We start from the raw sequence: 26279 nt of genomic DNA on the forward strand, positions 1-26279 counted from the left end.
GTGTGTGTGTGTGTACACAAAAGAGATTTAGCTGGGGTGCCTGGGTGGCTCAGTCGTTAAGCGTCTGCCTTCAGCTCAGGTCATGATCTCAGAGTCCTGAGATGGAGCCCCGCATCGGGCTCCCCGCTCGGCAGGAAGCCTGCTTCTCCCTCTCCCCCTGCTTGTGTTCCTGCTCTCGCTCTCTCTCTCTGTCAAATAAATAAATAAAATCTTTAAAAAACAAAACAAAACAAAAAAGATTTAGCTGCTTGTGTTTTATTTCTTAAATATCTGAATATGAAAAAATGTTAACATCTCAATAAGAAGTGTGGGTTCCTTAGTATTTGCCATAATTACAAAAAAAAAAAAAAAAAAGAAAAAAAAAACCCCAAACAAAAAACCCCAAATGGTTCCTTGGTAGAAGGAGTCATAGAAATGTCTACCAATATTTTATTACTTGATTTTAATATTAAATTGGTTCAAAAAAAAAGAGAAAACAGGGATTTGGTAGTTTTAGGAAAGGTAGCATTGTGCCTTGAGTCATTTATTTAGTAAAACTCTTATTTCTGAAAAGAGAAGGAAGAGTTTGGCTTAAAATTGATGCATGCGGGCGGGCAGCTGCGTACACTTACAAGGCCAATTCAGAAAGGCAAAGCTTCTAATTCCATTGATCTTAAGACACAAAGGATGTTTTTTAAAGAAGCAGGATGAAATAATTTGTAGTAAAATCAAACTAGTAACCAACATTTTTCTTCAGGATGAAAATTCCCTTTCTTTGAATCAGTATTTTATAGAGGAGGCTAAAAATAATTGGGGAAGAAAAGCAACACGTTCTGATAAAATGCGGAACTAAAGCATACTTACTTTTCAACAATCGACTTGGTCTGATCGCGGGCGATGCCAACATAGTGATCAATCTGGGTCTTTAAGGAAGGGAAGAGACTCAGTTATGGCAACACACAGATTAACAATTTTCCTGAAGGTAATGTTCTGTTTCCTAGTGTTAACCATTTTTTAAAAACACTATTGCATATTCTGGGAAATGAAAACAATGCCAGTTTTTAAAATTTATTATTATTTTTTATTTTAAGTGGGCTCCACACTCAGCACAGGGCTTGAACTCACGACCCTGAGATCAAGAGTCGCATGCTCTACTGACTGAGCCAGCCAGCTGCCCCAATGATGCCCAGTTTTTATAAGTATTTTAAAAACTTCAGGTATTGGGGCGCCTGGGTGGCTCAGTAAGTCAAGCCCCACACACCAGGCTCACTGATCAGTGGGAAGCCTGCTTCTCTCCCCCCCCGCTGCTTGTGCTCTCTTGCTCTCTCTCTCAAATAAAATCTTAAAAACAAACAAAAACCCAAAAACTTCAGGTATTAGGGGTGCCTGGGTGGCTCACTCAACTCCTGATCTCAGCTCAGGTCTTGAGTTCAAGCCCCGCACTGGGCTCCATGCTGGGCGTGAAGCCCACATAAACAAAACAAAACCCAAAAAGACCCTTCGGGTTTCAGACTTTAAATTATGCCATAAACACCTTATAATACTCTGTTGAAGTAAAAATCACTCATTTCTTTTGCTAAGGTTTTACTTGTTAGGTGTTTCCTTTACAGATACTGGAGTAAAGCATTTTCTGAATACTAAAAACGGTCTATTTAATCTATATTCTGTAATCACAAATGTGTTCTGGCCCCTAGGTAAGACTAATTCATTTAATACCAAAAGGCATAAATAAAGCCTGCTGATTGATGACTTAATCTGTAAAGAATAAACTCATAGCATCTAGCAAGGCTTTGTATTCACCATTCCACGATGCAAACATCTCTTCACATAGATGGATTCCCATAATAGCCTTGATAGTTTAAATTTCTTTTCGGACACCAGCTTTTATCTATTTAAGCATTTTTTCAACTTCTTTTTTTGAACAGATAATGCATCCACATGAAATACTTAAAAGACCCACAACAAGGCATAAAAATATACCTTCCTACCCTTCTCTCTCCTAAATCTTGGTACAGGAAACCACTATTTCTTACAGGCTCCTGACTTACAAACTTAGACTGCAGAAATGGTTACAAAATGATCGCTCATGGGGCCCTGGTGGCTCAGTCAGTAAAGTGTCCAACTCTTGGTTTCGGCTCAGGTCGTGATCTCAAGAGTCATAAGATCAAGCTGGGCGTGGAGCCTGCTTGAGAGTCTCTCTCCTCCTCCCTCCGCCCCTCCCGCTTGTGCACTCTCTCTCTCTCTCAAATAAGTAAATAAATCCTTAAAAAAAAAAGAAAGAAAATGATCACTCCAAACCTTCAATGCCTAAAAAATAAACTAAAGCTAGTCATACATCAACAGGCATATCTGATTCGAGACAGACAAGCGCTCACCTTGTACTTCTCATAGACAATGGGGACACTGAAAATAAGCAGTTCGGCTGTAAGAGAATCACAGGACACGGCAAGTCTAAATGTGAGACAGTCAAAAAGACCCAAGACTCAAGTAACACGCACATTTTTCCTCATGAAATATAGGGAAACACAGATCTTCAATATGAGAAATCCTACCTAGGGCTCTCATTTAAGGATAGGTAGCTAGAGGTACACAGGCTTTCTTTGTATCACAAATAATTTCCAGATTATGAAAATGATTTCTATAAGATCCCCATATTTAAACCAAATGTAGACAACTCTCCTTTACTTCTGGTTGTTTTGATATTTCTTTATAGTTAAGACCTTTCAAAAAACCTATGGCCACAAACACAGGTTCTTCCAACATCTAATTCAAGGTTTATGGATGTTAAAGGCAGGGCCACATGGAAGGAGTGGAGACATGCTGGGCATTTTCTTGGCTCCTACTTTTACCAATTACAGATGACCCCTCAACATCGTGGGGATTAGGGGTAGGATACCCCATGCAGTCAAAAATCTGCATATAACTTTTGACTCCCCCCCGCCAAACTTTACTAACAGCCTACTGTTGGCCAGAAGTGCTACCAAGAACAGTCAATTAACACATATTTCGTATGTTATGTGTATTATACACTGTATTCTTACAATAAGGTAAACTAGAGAAAAGAAAACGTTAGTCAGAAAATCCTAAGAGAAAATATTTACAATACTGTACTGTAAAAAATCTGCATATAAGTGGACCCCCACAGTTCAAACCTGAGTTGTTCAAGGCTAGTTGTACTTCAAAGAGCATGGAGACATTTTCCTTGTCACCTTACCAAGAATCAGAAGGGTGATTCCATTGAAAACAGCACCAACATAGGTCATAAGCCACATGAAGACAGCCAGCTGTGAAGGCCAACATCAGAGGGTTACGCAGGGACAATCATAATGCAAAATTTAGGTTAACTGATGCCATTCTCCTCTTGCCAATTAAGTCTGCATAAATTTAGTGATGTATGCCATACATAATTATAATTTCACAATGAAGGTTACACACCATCTGCACCATACGTTGGAAGTGTGCATCAGAGCTCAAAAACAGACTGTGACTGCATTTCTGTCAATGACGGTGCCCTTGTTGGGAGGGCACTTAGTTCTACAGGTGTAGGAGATGTCTTCTCTACTGACTCCTATCCCCATTTTTCACAGGTTGATTGAGATAAGCATACATTTGTTTTTATGCAAAATACATTTGCATACATTTATTTACTGTTTTTCCTCTGAATTATAACCTAGTCCCTGGTTTTCTTCAGCCTCACCACCAAAAGCTGTAGAAGCAACTAACCTTCAAGGAGTCAACCAAATCTTCCACCAGAAAGAGACGAATAATGAGTTTCAGGGCTCTGTTGATGTGCACCATGGCAGCATTCACGTAATTATGGAAAGCTTCTGAGGACAGAGTAATGTCTACATCCAGGTAGGCTCTTCCAGAAGAAAAAACAACAGTCATACATTTGACAAAGAAGAAGATCTCTTTCTGTCAGTAGAGCAGTTATTTAGAGTGTGAAATTCCCCCAAGGGCACATTTTAGAAATCTGTAGGGGCATTTTTTGCTTTCATGGGCTGGGGAGAGGGCACCACTGTCTTTCAGTGAGCAGAAGCAAAGATGCCAGATGTCTGCAAAGTGTGGGACATTCATACACAATAAAGAATTGTCCTATGCCCTGCATAACTTTTACTGCCTCACAGGATATTTATGAAGGTGAACTCATTTATAATTATCAAAAGCCCAGAACGTATAAAAACAAGGCATTTTCCCCAGTTTTAACATATCCTGAATTTTCTAAAAAAACTGTATTTTGTTTATGCTAAACTTTACTAAGTCTTTTTACACTACTTTGGAAAATCACATCTGTACTGGAGATTATACATCTAAGTACAAGTATCTAATGTCTCTATTGTTTTGTGTGCGTGTAGTCATGTCCAAGCAGTTAAATATTGACTGGAATATATATTATTTTACTATAAATGACTTTCTATCTTATTCCTTTATATTACAATTACAGTCTATTTTTGAAATTTTGTTAATAGATATCTATGAATTTCATTTCAAAATGATAAAAGAGGCATTATAAAATATTTGTTAACAAAAGAAAAAGGAGAGTGGAGATACTGAGTTTGACAGGGCGGACAACTATAGAAAAAGACAGAAAGACTTGGGTTCTGTCTGCAGATGCACTATAGAATTGAGATGTAACTATGTGCTCAAAACTTGTTCCTTCACTCGGTACTTACTGAGTGCCTACTGAGTATCAGACCCTCTGCTATGCACTGACATATCAGGAAAGAGAAGACTGCTTTTGCCTTAAAGAGCCTATAGTCTTGTGGAAAAAAGAGAAAGCAACAGGCATGCTTTCCTTTCCTATTTATTAAGAAAATATTTACTACCAAATACAAAAGTTATAAAAATTAAATGCTGTAATTCATACAACTTGACAAAACACATTTTATATTCCATAACAGTGTCCTGCAGAAGAGGAAAAACGCTGCTAAGACATCTGAGCTTGTAGCAAAAGTCACATTTATTCACTCAGTGAGCAGCTACTGATTTGTTAAAATTAATTCGCGATAACTTTTTAAATGCCACATATAGTTTAAATTGTCTTCTATTTTCACCAAGAGAAAATAAAGGACCAGAGCTGCAGCCAGACACTTATTCTGTCATAGTCTTGAGAGGTCACAGAAGAGTTTCTTTCCCTATGACGAAAAGGTTTTGAAAAAACAGTCATTTGTGAATATTAAAATTGTTTATGGGCTAAGATTTCCAAGAGGAAAACATCTGTTAAAGTTACAGCACAGAAAGCTAGCAAGTGGATTCTAGAAATGCATGACCTACTGACCTCAAGACTTGCTCCTGGTATTAAGAAAACTAAAGGGGGGGGGGGAAAGAAAACTAAAGGAGAGATAAGAAGGAAATCAGTAATAAAACTAAGAGCAAACATATCAAATTTTGATATTGCTAACAGCACAGCCTCAATACTGAGATTTCTAAGTTGTTTTAAGGTTTAACTATATGGGAGGAGGTGGGTGGGGGGATGGGGTAACTGGGTGTTGGATAATAAAGAGGGCACGTGATGTAATGAGCACTGGGTGTTATATATGACTGATGAATCACTGAACTCTACCTCTGAAACTAATAATACACTATGTTAATTAACTGAATTTAAATAAAAAAATGTTTAAAAAATCAAAATCAAAACCAAACCAAAACAAAAAGATTTAACTATAATAGGGAACTTAAGCATGTCCTTGGGACCCCATCTAACCGGGTGCTGTCCTGGAGGCCCTGCTCAGGAATTCAGACAGTCTTCTTTGCTCTTAAAGTGTGAGTCCCTAGTTTGTCAAAAAGTTCTTGGCTCCTAACTTGGTCACTTTTGAAGTGGCAAGGTTTCTAGCTGATGGTTCATGCAAGGGATCAGCTGCATTAGACTATAATTCTTCACTTAGTCAGGTCGATTGGTAGGCCTGCCCAGCCTCGGCAAACCCCTTCTCTAAACTGTCGAATGTTACTTGTGATACTTCCACTCACTTGAATGGATGGCCCTCTTCTGATTTCTGTACAGCTTGGATGACAGACTTGTAGACCCTGAAGCTGATGGTGACAGAGAGAAGAGCCAGGATGAGGTAAGAAACCACACTGATGACACTGAAAGCTGCCAGGGAGAGCAGCATGATCAGTGTGGTGCCAAAGACAAACCCAGTCTTCTTCACATCTCGCCAGAAAATCAGATCGTGCACTGCCAAAAGAAAAGGGAACACAGGTTACATGTAGCCACGTGGCCAGGACTGCTCTTTGGCTGTGTCCTGCATACCTGAGAAGCATTACACTAGCATGCAATTACAAGCGCAACCCTCCTTAAGAGAATCTGTTAAATGAAAATCAAACTGTATGTCAGGAGTGAGGACTCATACTACAAAAGGTTCTTGTGGTTTCTGGACAGGTTCACAAAAACTTAGAAACTTATTTTTTTAGAGATGGCTACTAAAGTACAATGGGATAAAGTGTCAATTTCTTGGAATGCTTTAGCAGAAAGGATGTAGAATAAGTGTGATAAAATCTTGTTAATTGGGCGCTTGGGTGGCTCAGTTGGTTGGGCGACTGCCTTCGGCTCAGGTCATGATCCTGGAGTCCCGGGATGGAGTCCCACATCGGGCTCCCTGCTCAGCGGGGAGTCTGCTTCTCCCTCTGACCCTCCCCCCTCTCATGCTCTATCTCATTCTCTCTCAAATGAATAAATTAAAAAAAAAAATCTTGTTAACTGTTGACTAAATTAAGCAAACCATGCCGATAAATTCGTTTGGTCACTATAAAACCAAAGCTAATGTGTATAAATTGGGTGGAGGCAGAAGAGAGTGGTGGATAAAAACAAACCAAACTCTACTAGTGTTAGCTACAACAAAACACCTATGTCTCTATGTTAATCTGAAGAGAATTCAGGAAGGATGATAGGTAGGGGACCACATCATTATCTAAACCGCTATACCTCTGAAAATGAATGGGGACACTATAACTAATTGTTAGGAAATAGGTATAAACCAAAACTGTCTCAGGGAAGTGGGTCTTATGATGTGGGACAGCCAAACTGGAAAAATCTAAGTTCTTCTACTTAAAGACACCTCAAGAACTGTGTGTAAAAGTTTCTAGTAATCACCTTCAATCTAGCAATGACACTATATTTGAATTTTCAATCTGTGAAGGTTAACTTCGACATTAATGGTCCTATTGCAGGTTTTTTCTGTTCATAAAGAAGGGCAAGGGCTGGGCGCCTGGGAGGCTCAGTTGGTTAAGTGACTGCCTTCGGCTCAGGTCATGATCCCGGAGTCCCGGGATCAAGTCCCACATCAGGCTCCCTGCTCAGCAGGGAGTCTGCTTCTCCCTCTGACCCTCCTCCCTCTCATGCTCTGTGTCTCTTATTCTCTCTCTCGCAAATAAATAAAATCTTAAAAAAAAAAAAAAGAAGAAGGGCAAGGGCTTTGGAGTTGGAGAGACAGGTTTGAGTCCTGGTAATTTTTAGCCATATTGTCTTAAATGACCTTTTAAACCTTTGTTTTTTCTTTTGTAAAATAAAGAAAGTAACATCTATTTCCTAGAGTTGTTTTTATAGGAGGCCAATGCAATAGAATGCTTTGTAAATGACATGCAGTAAACACTCAAATTTTAACTACAACTAAAATATGATAGGCCTGCAAGACTGTGATTGAGGGTAAAATGAACTTGAATCTGTTCAAGTGGACCCCCTGGCACCTAGTTCTTCTCCATATTCCAGCTACAATACTCAACTCTGAAGCCTAACCTTGCTGGAGCCAACGGAACCTAACTTGAAACTTTCACACTAAAGGTATGCTGATTGTAGAGAAGAAATAATCACTGGTTCAGAGATTCCAGCCAAGGGATGTGACACTAGGAGAAGTAAGAGGCATTATGATTCCTGATGGGAAGGTGAGAGTCCCAGACTCACCTAGTTGGGACAGGAAAGCTGAACAGAGTGCTGCCCTCTTATGAGAGCAAATACTAAGCAGGATTCCTACAGAGTCCTAACATATAGACGTCACTGTTCCTAAGACCACAAGCACAGTTTCAACACAGAATGCTTCGGAATGGAACAGATACCATGTGCTTCCTGGTGTAATGCACTGAGGACACAACATCACTTCTGTGGTGTTCTTGCCAAAAACATAAAACCTAGATCTAATAAGAAAACACCAGACAAACCCAGACTGAGAAATTTACAACAACATGGATGGACTTAGAGGGTACAACACTAAGTGAAGTAAGTCAAACAGAGAAAGACAAATATCGTATGATTTCGTTCATATGTGGAATTTAATAAACAAAACAAATGAACAAAGAAAAAAGAGACAAAAAAAACCAGATTCTTAACTACAGGGAACAAACTGGTGGTTGCCAGAGGGGAGGTCGGGTGGGGGTGGGTGAAATAGCTGAAGGGGGTTTAGAATAAGTACACTTACTGTGATGAGCACTGAGTGATGTACAGAACTGCTGAATCATTACACTATACATCTTTAGTTAATGTAACATTGTACTTATTCTTCAATAAAAAAACAGCAAAAAATAAAGGAGTTAAGATCTGACAACACATAAATGCCAAGTGTGATGATTATAGACTGAATACTGGATAAAGGGGTAAAAACGGCTCTAAAGGGGCGCCTGGGTGGCTCAGTCATTAAGCGTCTGCCTTCGGCTCAGGTCATGATCCCAGGGTCCTGCGATCGAGCCCCGCATCCGGCTCCCTGCTCGGCGGGAAGCCTGCTTCTCCCTCTCCCACTTCCCCTGCTTGTGTTCCCTCTCTTGCTGTGTCTGTCAAATAAATAAAATCTTAAAAAAAAAAAAAAAAGGCTCTAAAGGACACCACTGGGACAACAGACAAAATTTGAATGTGGACTATATAACTGATAAAAGCACCGGTGATCCTTGAACAACACGTGTTTGAACTGCATGGGTCATTTTCGTGGATTTTTTTCTGATATAGTATAGTACTTGTAAATGTATTTTTTCTTCTTTTGACTTTAATAACATTTTCTTTTCTCTGGCTTACTCTAAGAATACAGTATACAATGCATATAACATACAAAATGTGTATTAGCTGACTGTTCATGTTAGTGGTAAGGCTTCTGGTTAACAGCATGTCATGAGTAGTTAAGTTTTTGGAGAATCAAACGTTCTATGGGAATTTTCAACTACATGGCGCTCAGAGCCCCTTACCGCGATGTTCAAGGGTCAACTATACTGTATCAATATTAAATTTCCTAAATATGATAAGTGTACTGTGGCTATGTAAATTCTTGAACAAAATTCTTGTTCAAAAACGAAGACAAAGGGTGCCTGGGTGGCTCAGTTGGTTAAGTGACTGCCTTCAACTCAGGTCATGATCCCAGGGTCCTGAGATCGAGTCCCGCATCGGGCTCCCTGCTCTGCGGGGAGCCTGCTTCTCCCTCTCCCACTCCCCCTGCTTGTGTTCCCTCTCTCACTGTGTCTCTCTCTGTCAAATAAATAAATAAAATCTTTAAAAAAAAAAAAAAAAAAAAACGAAGACAAAAACTAACACTCCAAAGTAGGGGTGTAAAGGGGCAGGATGTTTGCAATCAGCTCTTATATAGTTCAGGAAAAAACATACATTGGGGCCTGGGTGGCTCAGTCGGTTAAGCATCAGCCTTTAAATAAATTAAAAAAAAAAAAAAAAAAAGCATCTGCCTTCAGCTCAGGTCATGATCTCAGGGTCCTGGGATAGAGCCCTGTGTTGGGCTCCCTGCCCAGCCAGAAGTCTGCCTGTCCCTCTCCCTCTGCCCAGCTCGTGTGCTCTCTTCTCTCTCAAATAAATAAATAAAATCTTAAAAAAAAAAAAAAAAGAAAAAACATGGATCTATGGAGAGGGGAAAGGAGAGATAAAGCAAAAGTAGGCAAATGTTAACAACTGTTGAACTAGAGTGAAGGTTATATGGGAGTTTTTTGTACTATAGTTGCAATTGTTTAAGTTTGAAATATTTGAATGAAAGAAAGAGAAGAAAGAAAGAAAAGCTTACAGGGTAAGACTGGGGCCCAGAGAGAAAAAGACTTGAATGTATCAAAGAGGGGTAATGACACTAGCCTATATGTAAATCTAGATTAGCAAAAGCCACCCTGTCCTCATGAACCTTGCTGCCATCTGCTGGAAAACTGTCAAACCTACAATGAGTACACATGTGAATGGTGTCCCCTAGAGGTGTGCAGTACACAACCTGCACAACAGTATTAAGGCCCTAGGCTGGGTCTTAAAAAAATCAATGGTAGAATTATGGTCTGGTCTAGAAAAGGGACACACTGATTAAAGCGGGGGCTATAACAGAGGGAAAGGAAAAGCGGGTTAATCCCTCAAACCTCTGGGATGCTCTTCCTCCACAAAGTCACATGATTTGCCCCTTCACCTCATTTGGGTCCTGGTTCATGGGCTACTTCCCTCAGACTGCCCACCCCACCTAACATCCCCATCCTTTGATCACATTCCATCTCCTTATTCTGCTTTTTTTTTCTTTAAATCTGTTCACAAGTGCTTAAAACATGGGCTAATAATCAGTTTGCATTTGTTTCCTGACGATCTCTCTCAATCTATGAGAGGCCAAGTTTCTGCACCTGGAGCCTATCAAGTACAGCGAACTAGGATTCTGAGCATACAATACCAAAGAAAGGAACTTGGCAGTCTGGAAATGCTGTCCTCTGATCGTGGAGGAAGAGTTAGGAGGACCAAACACATGAAGAAAAAGGCAAAAGGGGCACCTGAGTGGCTCACTCGGTTAAGCGTCTGCCTTCGGCTCAGGTCATGATCCCAGGGTCCTAGGATCGAGACCCGCATTGGGCTCCCTACTCAGCGGGAGCCAATGCTTCTCCTTCTCCCTCTGCCGCTCTCTCAAATAAATAAATAAAATATATATATTTTGAAAGACTTTATTTATTTATTTGACAGAGAGAGACACAGCAAGAGAGGGAACATAAGCAGGGGGAGTGGGATCCCAGGAGCCTGGGATCATGACCTGAGCCGAAGGCAGACGCCTAACAACTGAGCCACCCAGGTGCCCCAAATAAATAAAATCTTAAAAAAAAAAAGAAAAAGAAAAAAAGGCAAGAAATGAGGCAGCTGCTGGAAGTTTAAAATGATGAAGCCTCTAGACTTGGTTTTAGTGTTTGCTTCACAACCAGGAAAGCACCAAGAGGCTGCAATGGTTTGGTTCCACAAAATGTTTTTTCTTCTACTTTTCATTCGTCTGCTCCTACTACTTCAGTAGAGAACTTTTTTAAAACAGGAAATTCCTTATTTTTTTTTGAGAGAGAGTGTGTGTGTGCGGGGTGGGGGGGTAGTGGGCAAAGGGAGAGGGAGAGAGAATCTTAAGCAGGCTCCACACTGAACACTGAGCCTGATGCAGGGTACGATCTCATGACCTGAGCTGAAATTAAGAGTTGAATGCTCAACTGACTGAGCCACCCAGGTGCCCCCCTCAGCAAGCTTTAATTAAGTGCCTACCGTGTACCAGGCAAGTACTAGTAACTGGGAATATAATATAACAGTGAGCAACGCAAACAAGATCCTTACTTTCCGGGGGGGAAGAGAGGCATGAATAACAAGCTAAGTGTTACCTCTACCAGAGGCTTGTAAGATATGAATCCATTGTGCCACGATGAAAATAAGGTGTGTGTGCACAGGCATGACTGACGCTAGCGGTCAGGAAAAGCCTCTTGGAGGACTGACATGAAAGGTGAGATATGAAAAATGAGAAGGAGCTGGCCATGCAAAAGGCCAGAAGGGTGTGACAAGGCTGGAGAGACTGGCAGGAGCTAGATCATGGAGCACTTTCATAGAGCAAGGTAAGGAGCTTGGATTTTAACTTCAGGTGAAATGGGAAGCCACTAAAGGTCAAGCAGGGGAATAACATGGTATATTGTATTTTAAAAAGAGGTACACTTTTACTGCATAGAAAATGGATTGGGTGGGGTAAAAGTACAGGCAGAGAGACTTTGTAGGAGCCTAAGGTGGAGATTCAAGTGCGAGATGATGGTCATTTAGATTAGGATGGGGGCAGTCAGGATGGAGAAGAGTGGACAGATTTGAGCTATATTTTGGAATAGAACAGGGAGAACCTGGTGGTGGACGAGATGTGGGAGATGATCGACAAAAGAAATATGGCTGAACCATAGGTTTGGGGCCTGAACAAATGGATGGCTGCGGTGTCATTTAATGAGGTAAGGTAAGGAATAGCAGAGTACAGAGCATGTTAGTTTGGGATGGATGTTAGAGATGGCCACCAGTGTATATAGCACACAGGCCAAGTCTGAGCAGGAGATACACATTTGGAAGTCACAAGCACACAAACAATATTTAAAAGTCATAAAAATGGATGAGGTTACCTAGGACTGATAGGGAAGCAGGCCTAGGTCTTAATTCAATGGCACTCTAATATTTAGTAACTGAATAAAACTAGAGGAGCTATTGGAAGTGAACGGAAGCAGTAACCAGGGAGGTAGGGGAGAACTAAGAGAGTATGGTATCACAGAAGCGGAGAGAGAAGTACTTTGAAGAGGTGTGGAAACCGATGAATTCTGCTGAGCTTGAATAAGGAAAAAGGTAATCATGGACTTGGCAACATGGAGAGAGTTGGTGATCTGATTAAAACTATTCAATGGAGGGGGCGCCTGGGTGGCTCAGTCAGTTAAGCGGCTGCCTTCGGCTCAGGTCATGATCTCAGGGTCCTGGGATGGAGCCCCGCATAGGGCTCCCTGCTCTGTGGGGAGCTTGCTTCTCCCTCTCCCACTCCCCTGCTCGTGTTCCCTCTCTCGCTGTCTCTCTGTCAAATAAATAAATAAAATCTTAAAAAAAAAAAAAGATTAAGTGGTTGACATATTTTTTAAAAAAAACCTATTCAATGGAGAGGCACCTGAGTGGCTCAGTTAGTTGGGCGCCCGGCTCTTGATTTAGGTTCTGGTCATGATCTCAGTCAGGGTCGTGGGACTGGGATTCTCTCTCCCTCTGCCCCTCCTCGTTCATGCTCTCTTTCTCTCAAAATAAAATAAAATAAAATAAAATCTTAAAAAAAAAGCTGTTCAGTGAAGTGATGCAAACACAAGCAACTGAAGGGAGCAGAAGAGGAATTAGTGGTGAGATGTGGAGGCAGTGGGAGAGGAAATGCCTATGAAGTCTAGCTGTGAGGGGGAGTAGGGACATTTGGGGCCAAGGGACAGTTTTTTTAAAAGATGGGGGAAAAAAAAAGATGGGAAACACTAAAGCATGCTTATATGCTGACACAAGCAGAAAGAGCTGAAAGGGGCAGAAGGAGTTCAGGAGAAGGGAGGGATAGAGACCCAGAGCCCAGATGAAGTGGCTGACCCTTGTTAGAGCAACACAGTGAAGAAGATGAGGACAGACACAGGCCCATTCATAGATCTGAAGACTGCAAGAAGAGGGATTTCTTTCTGAATGCTTCTAGTTTCTTAACAAAAAAGTGTTGAGGTCATCAGCTGAGGTGGGGGCAAGGTGATGAAGAAGGTTTACAGAGAAAGAAAAAGATAAATGGTTGTTTCAGAAAAGTGAGAAACTGTCTTTATACTCTTAGAAGAAAACAGGAGTTAAATAGGTGATGGAAATGAAGGAGTGCACTTGCAATGAGCACTGGGTGATGTATGGAACTGCTGAATCACTGTATTGTACACCTGAAACTAATATAACACTGTATGTACGGTATGTTAACTAACTGGAATTAAAATAAAAACTTAAAAAAAAAAAGAAAACAGGAGTAAATCTTTGTGACCCTGAGTTAGGCAATGATTTCTCAACCAAAAGCACAAGTGACAAAAAAAGAACAGATAAACGGTACTATATCAAAATTATAAACCTTTATGCTGTAAACGGTACCAAGAAAATGACAAAAGTCACAAAATGAGAGAATATATTTGCAAATTATATATCTGATAAGGTATTTGTGTTCAAAATATAAGATTATATAAAGAATTGTAAAACTCAATAATTAAAAAATAGCCCAACTGAAAAATAAACAAGGGATATGAATAGACATTTCTCCAAAGATTACAAATGCCCAATAAGCACATAAAAAGATGCTCCACATCATTAGTCATTAGGGAAGTACAAATCAAAATCACAACGAACCCACTAGGATAGCTATCATAAAGAATACAGTAACAAATATTGGCAAGGACATGGAGAAATTGGAACCCTCTTACATTCCTAGTGGGAATGAAGAATGGCGCAGCCACTTGGGAAAACAGTTTGGCAGTTCCTCAAAAAGCTAAACTTAAGAGTTATTATATGACCCAGCAATTCCACTCTTGGCAAATGCTCGAGAAATAAAAACATACAACAACACAAAAATTTGTGTACACCAGTATTTATCAGAAACATTATTCATAATAGCCAAAAAGTGGAAACAATCCAAATGTCCATCAACTGATGAATAGATGAGTAACATGTAGTATATATCCATACAATGTAATTATTATAGAGCAATAAAAAGGAGTGAAGTTCTAATGCTACTTGCTATGACATGGCTAAAACTTGAAAACATCAGGCTAAGTGAAAGAAGACAATTATAAGAGACCACATATTGCATGACTCCACTTATATAAAACATCCAGTATAAGCAAATCTATAGGGACAGACAATATATTAGTTGTTGTTTACGGCTGTGGTAGTGGTGGGAAATGAAGAGTGAATGCTAATGAGTATGGGGTTTCTTTTTTGTAGGGGGACTAAAATGTTCTAAAATTGGACAGTGATGATAAAATACATTTAGCTGCACACTTAAATGGATGAATTGTATAGTATATGTGAATTGTACCCCAATAAAGGTGAAATATATATATAGTTAGGGATTTCAACATCTCTCTCTCTCAGTAATTGGTAGACCAAGTAGACAGAAAAATCAATAAAAATATAGAAGACTTAAACACTACTAGCCAATATGACCTTCTTGATATTTATAGAACACTCCACAAAACAACAGCAGAACTTTTCAAGTACATGTGGAACATTCACCGAGATAAACCAAATCCTGGGCCATGAAATAGTCCGATACATTTTAAGATTTATTTATTTATTTTGAGAGAGAAAGAGTACACACGTGCAAGGAGGGGGAGGGGCAGAGGCAGAGGCAGAGGGAGAGAGAGAATCTCAAGCAGATTTCACGCCGAGCATGGAGCCTGACACGGGGCTTGCTCTCACATCCCTGAGATCATGACCTGAGCTGAAATCAAGAGCCGGATGCTTAGCCTACTGAGCCACCAGGTGCCCCCAATACATTTTATTTCATTTTATTTTTTAAAAAGATTTTATTTATTTGACAGAGAGAGCACAAGCAGAGGAAGAGAGAGGGAGAAGCAGGCTTCTTGCTCAGCAAGGAGCCCAATGTGGGACTCGATCCCAGGACCCTGGGATCATAACCCGGGCCAAAGGCAGCCACCTAACTGACTGAGCCACCCAGGCATCCTCCCCTGAATACATTTTAAAGGATTCAAGTCACTTTTATGTTTTCTGACTACAAGGTAATTATATTAGAAATAATAACAAAAGATATTGGGAAAGAAAGATATTGGGGAAACCTTCAATATTTGTGAACTAAATACACTTTTAATGAATCAAAAAAGAAATCATCAGGGAAATTAGGAAGTATTCTGAACTGAAAGAAAATAAAAACTTGTGGGATCTAACTAAAGTAATACATAGTATGAAAGTGCCTATGTTAGAAAAGATGACAACTCAGTGATCTCAGCTGCAACCCTAAAAAACTAGAAAAAGAACCTGAACCCCAAGTAAACAGAAGAAAGTAAATAATAAAAATCAGAGCAGACATCGGGGCATTGGAGTGGCTCAGTCAGTTGAGTGACTTCAGCTCAGGTCATGATCTCAGGGTCCTGGGATCAAGCTCCATGTTGGGCTCCCCGCTCAGCAGGGAGTCGGCTTCTCCCTCTGCCTGACCCTCCCCCCTGCTCATGCTCTCTCTCTCTCTCTCAAATAAATAAATAAATAAGACATCAATGAAATAGGTAACAGAAAAATAACAGAGAAAATTAATGAAGCCAAAGTTCTTTGACAGTATCAATAAAATAGATAAAACTCTAACTAGATTAATCAAGAGAAGGTGAAAGAGTAAAAAAACTGCCAGTACCAAGAACGAGAGAGGTGACATCACTACAGATTCTACAGACATTAAAAGGATAATAAAGGAGTATTATGAACAACAATATGCCAATAAATTAGATAATTTAGATAAAATGGACAAATTTTTCCAAAGACACAAACCACCAAAGTTCATTCAAAAAATAAACTGACTAGTCCTATATCTATTAAAGAAGTAAAACAAATAAAATGCTTCCCACTCAGAAAATTCCAGGCCTAGGTGGCATCACTGGGGAATTCTGCCAAACATTAACAAGAAGTAATACTGATTCTACACAAATTCTTCCAATAAAATGAGAAGGTAATGTCTTTCAACACATTTTAGAAGGTCAGTATTACCTGGACTCCAAAACTATACAAAGACATTACAAGAAAACTACCAAGAAATACTGCTCATGAGCACAGATGCAAAAATTTCTTTTTTAAGATTTTATTTATTTGAGAGAAAGAGCACACACGTGGGTGCGAGACAGCATGAGCAGAGGAAGGGAGAGGGGCAGAGGGAGAAGCAGAATCCCCGCTGAGCAGGGAGCCTGACATGGGGCTCAATCCTAGGACCCTGGGATCATGACCCAAACTGAACGCAGACGCTTAACCGACTGAGCCACTCAGGCACCCCAGATACAAAAATTTCTTTTATTTTTTAGGTTTTATTTATTTATTTATTTATTTGACAGGGGTTGGGGGAGAGCACAAGCAGGGGGAGCAGCAGGCAGAAGGAGAGGGAGAAGGAGGCTCCCAGCTGAGCAGGGAGCCCAATGTGGGGCTCAGTCCCAGGACCCTTGGGATCATAACCTGAGCTGAAGGCAGATGCTTAACTGACTGAGCCACCCAGGTGCCTCCCAGATGCAAAAATTCCTCAACACAATTTTAGCAAGTCAAACCCAACAACATATAAAAAGAATACACTATGACCCAAGTAGGGTTTCTCACAAACATGCAAGATTGGTTTAACTTTCATAATCATTCAATATAATTCAGCATATTGATAAACTAAAAAAAAAAAAACAACATACGATTGATCATCTCAAAAGATACAGAAAAGGCATTTAAGGAAATCTAATATCCCTTCTGATAAAACCTTTCAACAAGGTTTCAACAACTTTTTAAGTAGTAGCAAACTACTACGTTATAGAATTTCCTCAACTTGATAAAGGGAATCTAAAAGAAACCTAGAGCTAACATCGTATTTAATGAAAAGAGGCAAAGATGTTCTGGGCAGTGTAGTAAGTCAAGAAAAAGAAATAAAAGCATTCAAATTGGAAGGGAAGTAAAACTATTATTCCCAGATGGCACAATTGCCTATTTAGAAAATTTGATGCAATCTACAAAAAAAGCTGCTAGAACTAATGAGTGAGTTGAGCAAAGTTGCAAGGGTCAATATACAAAATCAGTTATATTTCCATATATTAGTATTAACCAGAAATTGAGCTGAGAATACCATTTAAAATAGCATGAAAATGTAAGATACTTAAGCATAAATTCAACAAAAGATGCAGTCAAAATGCTCTACCACTAAGCTATAGCCCCTGACAAATCTGACAAAATCTGTATACTGAACTATATAAGATAGCTGAGAGAAACTAATGAAGACCTAAATTATTGGAAAGCCATACTGTTTTTATGGGTTCAAAGACTCAAAATTGCTAGTGTTAATTGTCCCCAAGTTTATGTATAATTTGATATAATTCCAATCAAAATTCCTAAGTATTTTTGTAAAAATGGACAAAGTGATTCTAAATTTCCTAAGGAAATTCAAAGGACCTAGAAAAGCCAAATTGACTTTGAAAAAGAACAAAGGTGGAAGACTAACACTATGTAATTTCAAGACTCTATAAAGCTATCATTATCAAGATGGTATAGCAATGAGAGATGAGAGCAATGGAATGGTATATAAAGTCTAGAAATAGACCCATGCATATATGAACAAATTATTTTTTCACGAAGTTGCAAAATCAATTCAGTGGAGAAAGAAGTCTTTTCAACAAACAGTGTCTGAACTGGATACCCATACACAAAAAAACCCTGAACTTTGATCTGTACCTCATATGATATGCAAAAATAAACACAAAAGGATCAGAGACTTAAATGTAAAATCTAGTACTATGTAACTACTAGAAGAAAATAAACATCTGATATATCATAGAAAAAACTGATAAACTGTACTTTATCAAAATTAAAAATTTCTCTCTTTTTTTTTTAAAGATTTTATTTATTTGACAGAGAGAGACACAGCGGGAGAGGGAACACAAGCAGGGGAGTGGGAGAGGGAGAAGCAGGCCTCCGTGGGGCTCGATCCCAGGACCCCGGGACCATGACCCGAGCCGAAGGCAGACGCCCAATGACTGAGCCACCCAGGCACCCCAAATTTCTGTCCTTTTTGAAAGACACTGTTAAAAGAATAAAAATTTAAGTCAGAGACTGGAGAAAGTATTTGCAAAGAATGTATTTGACTTGTATCTAAATGACTTTTTATATATATGGTATATATATATATAATGGAATACTACTCAGCATCAAAAAAGTGAAATCTTGCCATTTGCAATGATATGGATGGTATGAGAAAGTATTATGCTAAGCGAAATAAGTCATTCAGAGAAAGATAATTATCATATGATCTCACTCATATATGGAATTTAAGAAACAAAACAGAAGATCATGGGGAAGAGAGGAAAAAATAAAACAAGACGAAATCAGAGAGGGAGACACACCATAAGAGACCCTTAATCATATGAAACAAACTGAGGACTGCTGCAGGGAAGGGGGGTGAGGGGATAGCGTAACTGGGTGATGGACATTAAGGAGGGCACACGATGTAATGAGCACTGGGTGTTATATGCAACTGATGAATCACTTAATTCTATCTCTGAAATAATATGTTATGTTAATTAATTGAATTTGAATTCAAAAAAAATTTTTTTTTAATGTTTATCTCTTGACCATATTAAGGAAGCTACCTGCAGTACCCTCCTTATGCCAAAAGAGGGCACTAACACATCCAATGGCGAGCTCAAGGCGAAGAAAAAAGAAACTGGTACCTGTCCATCCAAGTGAGAACATCAGCAAATCTTGCTGAGTCCCTATTGATTTTTATTACTAAATTTGGGGAAAGGTCCTGGTTTGACTCTAACTTCAGCCTTTCCCCAAAGTCAACTGACTGTACTCTACAAAGTATACACCTCAAAACAAGAAAAGAAAGGCTGTTGAAATGCTTATTCTGAAAAGGAATAAATATATAAGAAATTTTAGGTTTTAGCAGTTAATCAACTTTAACTTCAAATTTAAGAATAAATCTCCAACTCAGAGCGCCTGGGTGGCTCAGTCAGTTAAGCGTTTGCCTTTGGTTCAGGTCGTGATTCCAGAGTCCTGGGATCAAGTTCAGCAGGGAGTCTGCTTATCCCTCTCTCTCTGCCCCTCCTCACCACTTGTGTTCTCTCTTGCTCTCTCTCAAATAAATAAATAAAATCTTAAAAAAAAAAAAGAATATAGCTACAACTCAAGAGTCTGTACAACTTGTTCTATATTCATTAGTTTTTCAAAATTTATAATATATATCTCTAAGAAAATTTAAATGTGAAATAACTAAAGGAAAAAAAAGCCAGGCTTTATGACAAAAGGGAAACTGTTCATTAATAAAGGGGAAACAGGCAGTTAAATTTTTTTATATGAACAATTACTTATGTAAAGAAAAATATGGGTATTTTCACAGTGATTATTTTCTTTTATTACTTTTACATTAATAGCTCATAATAAATAAAGCCACTTTTTGAGTTGTAAAAAACACTGGATAATGTGTTTATATATTCAGATCCAAATTTTGTTACTGCTGAAATGGGTTAATAGTCTGCTCTGCTACAGATTTACCCTTAACTGAAGACATTCCCTTCGAAAAGGCACAGGATCACTATAGAACACAAAGCTGTTACTGTCAAAGACAGATGCACATGCCTTCGGCCATGAACGCACCTGGCAGCGGGCCAAAGAAATTTGTAGGAATCCCTTTCAAACTAGCACTCCTTAGACTGTCAAGAAAAAATAGTTTTTCGTTCATTAAAATAACCTAACATTCCCTTTGCCCTTGATTTCAGATTTATAAAACACACAAAACAGCACTGATTACCTCTCCATAACAAATAGCTAGGTGGATCTGAAAATGTCAACTTCTGAACTTAGTTACCTAGAGAATATAATCAAAGATAATAAATGCAGTGCTGAATCATGATGGAATAGACACAAAACTCTGATTTTAGTTTTCTATTCTTTTTTTCCCTTCTAGATCTGGCTGGTTCTTTGCACATGTTAGACAACTACTAAATTCTCCAATTAGGAAAAGTCTGGGGCGCCTGGGTGGCTCAGATGGTTAAGCGTCTGCCTTTGGCTCAGGTCATGATCCCAGGGTCCTGGGATTGAGCCCCGTGTCTGGTTCCCTGCTCGGCGGGAAGCCTGCTTCTCCCTCTCCCACTCTCCCTGCTTGTGTTCGCTCTCCCACTGTCTCTCTATCAAATAAATAAATAAAACCTTAAAAAAAAAAAAGTCTGAACTTAAGTCTGCAGAAGACATCAGACCCAATCTAAAACTGAACAAAGCACTACTTAATTGCTAATAATGGTGAAAGCCAAACCAAATTTTAAAAGTAATTTTATGCCTTTTGCACACATTTATTTCTAATTCTACCTTCCATGCTAATCAGGTTATGGCACACTATTTCTGCTATAGTTATTGATATACTTGGACTTGAACGCTTCTTTCATGATCTGGTAAGCAATACAGGTAAGTGCTGTGGCTTCAGACTTGAACAGTACGTGACATAAATTCTCTTCTTCTAAAAAAGCTGACAATCTCTAAAATCTTTGTCAGTAATAAGCAAAAGAAATTTTAAAAATAAAATAAAGTGTTAGGTCATACACAGACGCTTGACTTTTGAGATCTTATTCTCTCCATTTCCCTAGCAGCTCTATTGTTTCCCCGGCAGAAACAATATGAATCTATTTATTAACTGGAACAGCTTGTCTCCCCCTTCGGCTTTATCTCCCCCCAACATATTGTAAAGCTGAAGAGTTCAGAGTGAATACCCATATAAACACTACCGACATTTTACTATAAGTCTTACTTTTATTTTTTATCATGGTAAAATACACATAAAATTTACCATCTTAGCCATTTCCAAGTATTCAATTCGGTGATGTTAAGCACATTCGCATTGCTGTGCAACCATCACCACTATCTACTGATGTTTTACTATACAGGTATCCCCTGCTTTCCAAAGGTTCACATTAAGCCACTTTGCTTTTACAAAAAAACCCTACGTTAGTGTGGTTGTGGCTTTTTTCATAAAAGCAAAAATCCTCTTTGGATTTCTTTCAGTAGGTGGAAACTGGTACTAATGTAGGTCTTTCGTAAAAGCAAGTGGCTTAATGTGAACTTTTGGAAAGGGCTGGGGATACTTTCCATTTTGGCTCATCGAAGGTTTTATAGGAATGCCCTACTTTTGGATAGTAGGGGAAACCTGTACGCAATTACATACTATCCCTCATATCTGTCCATTAGTCCATTTCATTCTTTTAAAATGTATTTCAAAGTAAATCACAAATAGGAAATCTACTTCAGCTTCAAATGAAGTGCAATGTTTATTGTTTTTCTTTTGACGTAAAATCTATATACATGGAAATACATAATACATTCACTGATTCTGAAGACATGCATACACCTATGTAACTCCACCAAAATACAGAATATTACCATCACCTCAGAAAGTTTCCTCATGTTTCTTCCTAGCCAACATCCCAAGAAGTAACAACTGCTTTCTTTTTCCTACATAGATCAGTTTGCTTGTTCTATAATTTCACCTAAATGGAATCATGCAGTATGAATTTTTTGTATTGCTTCTTTCACTTGACATAATTTCTGAGAATCATCCATATTGCTGCTAGTTATCAAAGATAACTAGCTATATCACAGGTTATCTACTCCCTTGTTGATGGACTTCACTATTTCCAGTTTTGAGTTATGATGATTAAAACTGCTATGAACATAACAACTTAACAACAGTTGTACAAACACATTTTCATTTCTCCATAGTGGAGTTACAAGGTCACAGGGTAGCTGCAGGTTTAGTTCGGTAAGAAACTGACCAACTTTTCTCCAGAGTATTTGTACATTCTTACCAATAATTTATGAGCTTAATTTAAGTTGTTCCACAACCTCGCCAACATTATGTGTTGTCAGTCTTTAATTTCAGCCATTTGGGTGGATGTGCAGTGATATGTTTTGATTTTAATTCTGGGAGGACTCCATTGCTGAACACATTTTTACTGGATTATTGGTCATTTGTACATCTTCTTTTGTGAAATGTCAGAATCTTTTCTGCTCAGTTTATTGTGTTGTTTGTCCTTTTATTGTTGAAATATAGTTTTTAATATTTCCTAGATGTTAGTCCTTCATCAGACATGTTTTGTAAATACTTTCTCCCAGTCAATGCTTTGCCTATTAGTAGCACCTTTTAATGAGCAGATTTTAATTTTGATGAGGTCTAATTTATCGAGTTTTTATTTTATGGCTAGTGCATTCTATGGTGTAAAAAACTTTTGCCTAAGCCCCCAATTCATGAAGATATTCTGTGCTTTCTTCTAAAAGTTTATAGTTTTAGTTTTTATATTCAGGTCTCTGATCCATTTTAAATTAATTTTTGCATATTGTGTGAAGTAGGGACTGTGGAAGGCAGAATTCTAAGATGGCTCCCAAGACTCTTGCTGACTGGTGTATAGGTCCTGTATAATACTTCCTCCTGCCCCCAAGATGAGCAGAACCTGTGAATATGATGGGACAGTAGTCACTCTTGTGTTTATATCTGTTATGTAAGATCTGGTAGTGGACTGGAGAGAGATTCTCCTGATAGCTTTGAAGAAGTAAGCTACCACGTTAGGAGAGGGCTATGAGACTATGAGCGGAGTATGATCCCCAGCCCACAGCCAGCAAGCAAGAAAATGGGGATCTGGCCCTACAACATCCAGGAATTGAACTCTGCCAGCAATCCATGAAGAGAACCCTCAGTCTGAGATAAGATCACAATCCTGCTCACACCTGCTATTTCCAGAGTACACTTTACTTCAGCTAACCTGTGCCCAGACTTCTGATCCATGACAACTGTGAGATAACTAAAGTGTTGATTTAAGTCCCTAAATTTGTGGTAAGTTGTTTCTGAATTCTCTGTATCTTAGATTTGTTGACTCCCTTGCAAGTACCACAACGTCTTTATTACTGGAGTTTTATAATGTCTTGAAGTGAGTATTGCAAGTCCTCCTCCAACTTTGTTCTTTTTCAAAATTGCTTTGGATTTTCTAGGTTGTGTGTATTTCCATAGACATTTTAGAATGAGCCTGTCAATTTCTATAGAAAAAAATCCTTCTGGGATTTTGAATTGAATCCACAGATGAATCTGGGTAGGACTGACATCTTAACAATAATGAGGCTTCCAATCCATAAACACAGCATAGCTTTCCTCTCAGACCATTCGTAAGCTTCTCTTTGCAGTTTTGAGTATAGAGGACTTATCTGCACATTATTTTGTTAAATTCATTCCTATCTTATGCTTTTGATGCTGTGTTTTAAAGTTTTGTTTTCTGGTCTCCCTTAGCTCTAGCGCCATCTTCTTGGAAACCTCTGCACCATGAGAACCAAGTGGAGGAAGAAGCAAATGTGCAGGCTGAGGCTTCAGAAAAGAAAACCACAAGTAAACCACTAGCATGTGCACCCATGGAAGTCACAGGAGCAGAAATAAGGAAAGCCAGAGGTCAGGGATTCTGGTACAATTTGTTGGACTGCATGCCTACTTTCTAGAGCATGATTCAATGGATCTAGAACATCCATCATCCATCCATGATCAGTCATCTGATCATGATGACCTATAAGAGACCCACCTTGCTCACACAAAAACAGTCCCTTTTGGTCCTTTGCCCAGGACTTGTGACTTTCAGGACTAATTCTGTTTTCATTTGTGGCTGAATGTAATAGGTGTACAATAAATCATCTCTTCTGCTATCTTAGCTGAGGAAAAGAAATTTAAAAAAATTTTCATTTTGATGATTTGCTGCTGGTACATAACAAATCAAACTGTGAGTTTGGTGTATTAACCTAATATCCTATAACCTTGCTAAATCCACTTATTAGTCCTAGTAATTGTTTTATAAATTCCTTAGGATCTTCTGTCTAAACAATCATGTCAATGGCAAACTAAGACAGTTTTAACAAATTCTTTTCCAATCTATTCATTTCTATTTCTTGTCATAATTCAATGGTAGGACCTCCACAGTGATCTTGAATACAAATGGTGAGAATGAGCATTCCTGCCTTACCCCTAATCTCAAGGGGAAGGCGCTCAATATTTTGGCATGAAGTACGTCAGCTGAGTTTTCAATAAATGTCATGTATTAGGACTGAGACTACCTTCTATTCCTAGTTTGCTGAAAATTTTATCAGAAAAAGGATGTTAAGCGTTTTCAAATGCCTTTTCTATACTGACTGAAATAATCACAGTTTTTCTATTATATTAATGTGGTGAATTACGCTGATGGATTCTGCAGTCTTAAAACAAGCTTGTATTCCTGGGACAAACTGTACTTAGCCATGGGGCATTAACCTTTAGATACAAGGCTCGATTTGATTTGCTAATATTTTGTGAAGGATTTCTCATCTTATTATGCTCATGAGGGGTATTAGTTTATAATTTTCTTTGCAAGGTCTTTGCTTTGTCCAGTTTCGGTATTACTACCGAAGTGTTCTCTCCTTTTTCCTTAAATGCTTGAAAGAGTGCCAGTAAAACTCTGGACTTGAACGTTTTTGTGTGAGAGATATTTGATAATGAATTTAATAGAAATTGTGTTAGTTTCAGTAAGTTGTATTTTTCAAGGAGTTTGTTCATTTCATCTAAGTTGATAAATTTACTGGCATAAAGTTGCTCAATATTCTATTACCCTTTTAATATCCATAGGATCTGAAGTGGTAACCCCTTTTTCATGTTTGATATTGGTATTCTGGTTCTCTTTTCTTGATGTCAAGTAATCAATTTTGTTGATCTTTTCCCCAACTGGAGCTCCAACTTACAACCCTGAGATCAAGAGCTGCATGCTCTACCAACTGAGCCAGCCAGGTGCCCTTTTTCTAAGTTCATAAGTTGAAACCTTAGATCACTGAATACAGATATTTTTCTTTTCTAATACAAGCATTCAGAGCTATAAATTTCCCTTTTAGCACTGCATTCCAAAAGTTTGATATACTGTATTTTCACATTCAGTTTAAAACAATAAAATTTTTTGCCTGTGATTTCTTCTTTGAGCTATGCATTATGTGAAAGTAGCTTGCTTAATCCCAAATACTTAGGGATTTTCTTAGGTATCTTATTTTTATTGTTTATAATTTCATTATGGTCTTAGAACATATTTTCTGTTTTTAATCTTTAAAATTTACTGTTTTTTTTTAATGGTCTATCATATGGTAAATGTATTTCTTGTCTAATTGCAAAAGAGTGTGTATCCTGCCATTGTAGGACAGCGCTCTATAAATATTATCTAGGTCAGAGTGGTTGATTGTGGTGCTCAGTGTGTGTATGCTATGTGTGGGTGGGTCGATCAATTGCTGAGAAAGAGGTATTAAAATCTCCAATTATGATTTTAGAATTGCCTGTTTCTTTCCTTAATTCTGTCAAATTTTGCTTCATGTATTTTGCAGCTGTTACTAGGCACATACACATTTATGATGAGGAAGATTTATTGAGACCTTTTATCATGACAGCACATCATTTTTCACTTCTGGTAATACCCTTTGTTGTCTCATGCTTAACTTTTGCATGGTATTCATTTATATATTTTTTGGTATATATTTTCCCATCTGTTTAATTTTTACCTCTCAGTGTCTTTAACGTGCATCTTTTATAGTCAGGATATAGTTGGGTCTAGAAGTTTATGTAGTCTGCCACTGTATTGGTTATAGTGTTTAGTTCATTAACATTGATAGAGTTGACTTAAGTCTCCCCTGCCCCTTTTTTTTAGAGAGTGAGTGTGTGCGTGAGCAGGGATGGGGACAAGGGGAAGAGGGAGACAATCTTAAGCAGGCTCCATGCTCAGTGTGGAGCCCAATGCGGGCGGGGCTCAAACTCATGACCCTGAGATCATGACCTGAGTGGAAACCAGGAGTC

General features: G+C 38.6%; 1 protein-coding gene across 2 annotated transcripts in view; it reads right to left on the bottom strand.

Annotated features, from left to right (window-relative positions):
- Window positions 1-26279, bottom strand: part of RTN3 (reticulon 3) — a 62933-nt gene that overhangs the window by 2847 nt on the left and 33807 nt on the right. For both annotated transcript variants that reach the window (XM_021685497.2, XM_044919616.1), the window contains 5 exons: window positions 5947-6154; window positions 3703-3841; window positions 3194-3263; window positions 2355-2401; window positions 844-902 (listed from right to left, as the gene is read on the bottom strand). In XM_021685497.2, coding sequence (XP_021541172.1) covers window positions 844-902; window positions 2355-2401; window positions 3194-3263; window positions 3703-3841; window positions 5947-6154 — 523 coding nt within the window. The remainder of the gene's footprint in view (window positions 1-843; window positions 903-2354; window positions 2402-3193; window positions 3264-3702; window positions 3842-5946; window positions 6155-26279) is intronic.

This window comes from Neomonachus schauinslandi, chromosome 11 (assembly GCF_002201575.2).
Source record: "Neomonachus schauinslandi chromosome 11, ASM220157v2, whole genome shotgun sequence".
Lineage (NCBI taxonomy): Eukaryota > Metazoa > Chordata > Mammalia > Carnivora > Phocidae > Neomonachus > Neomonachus schauinslandi.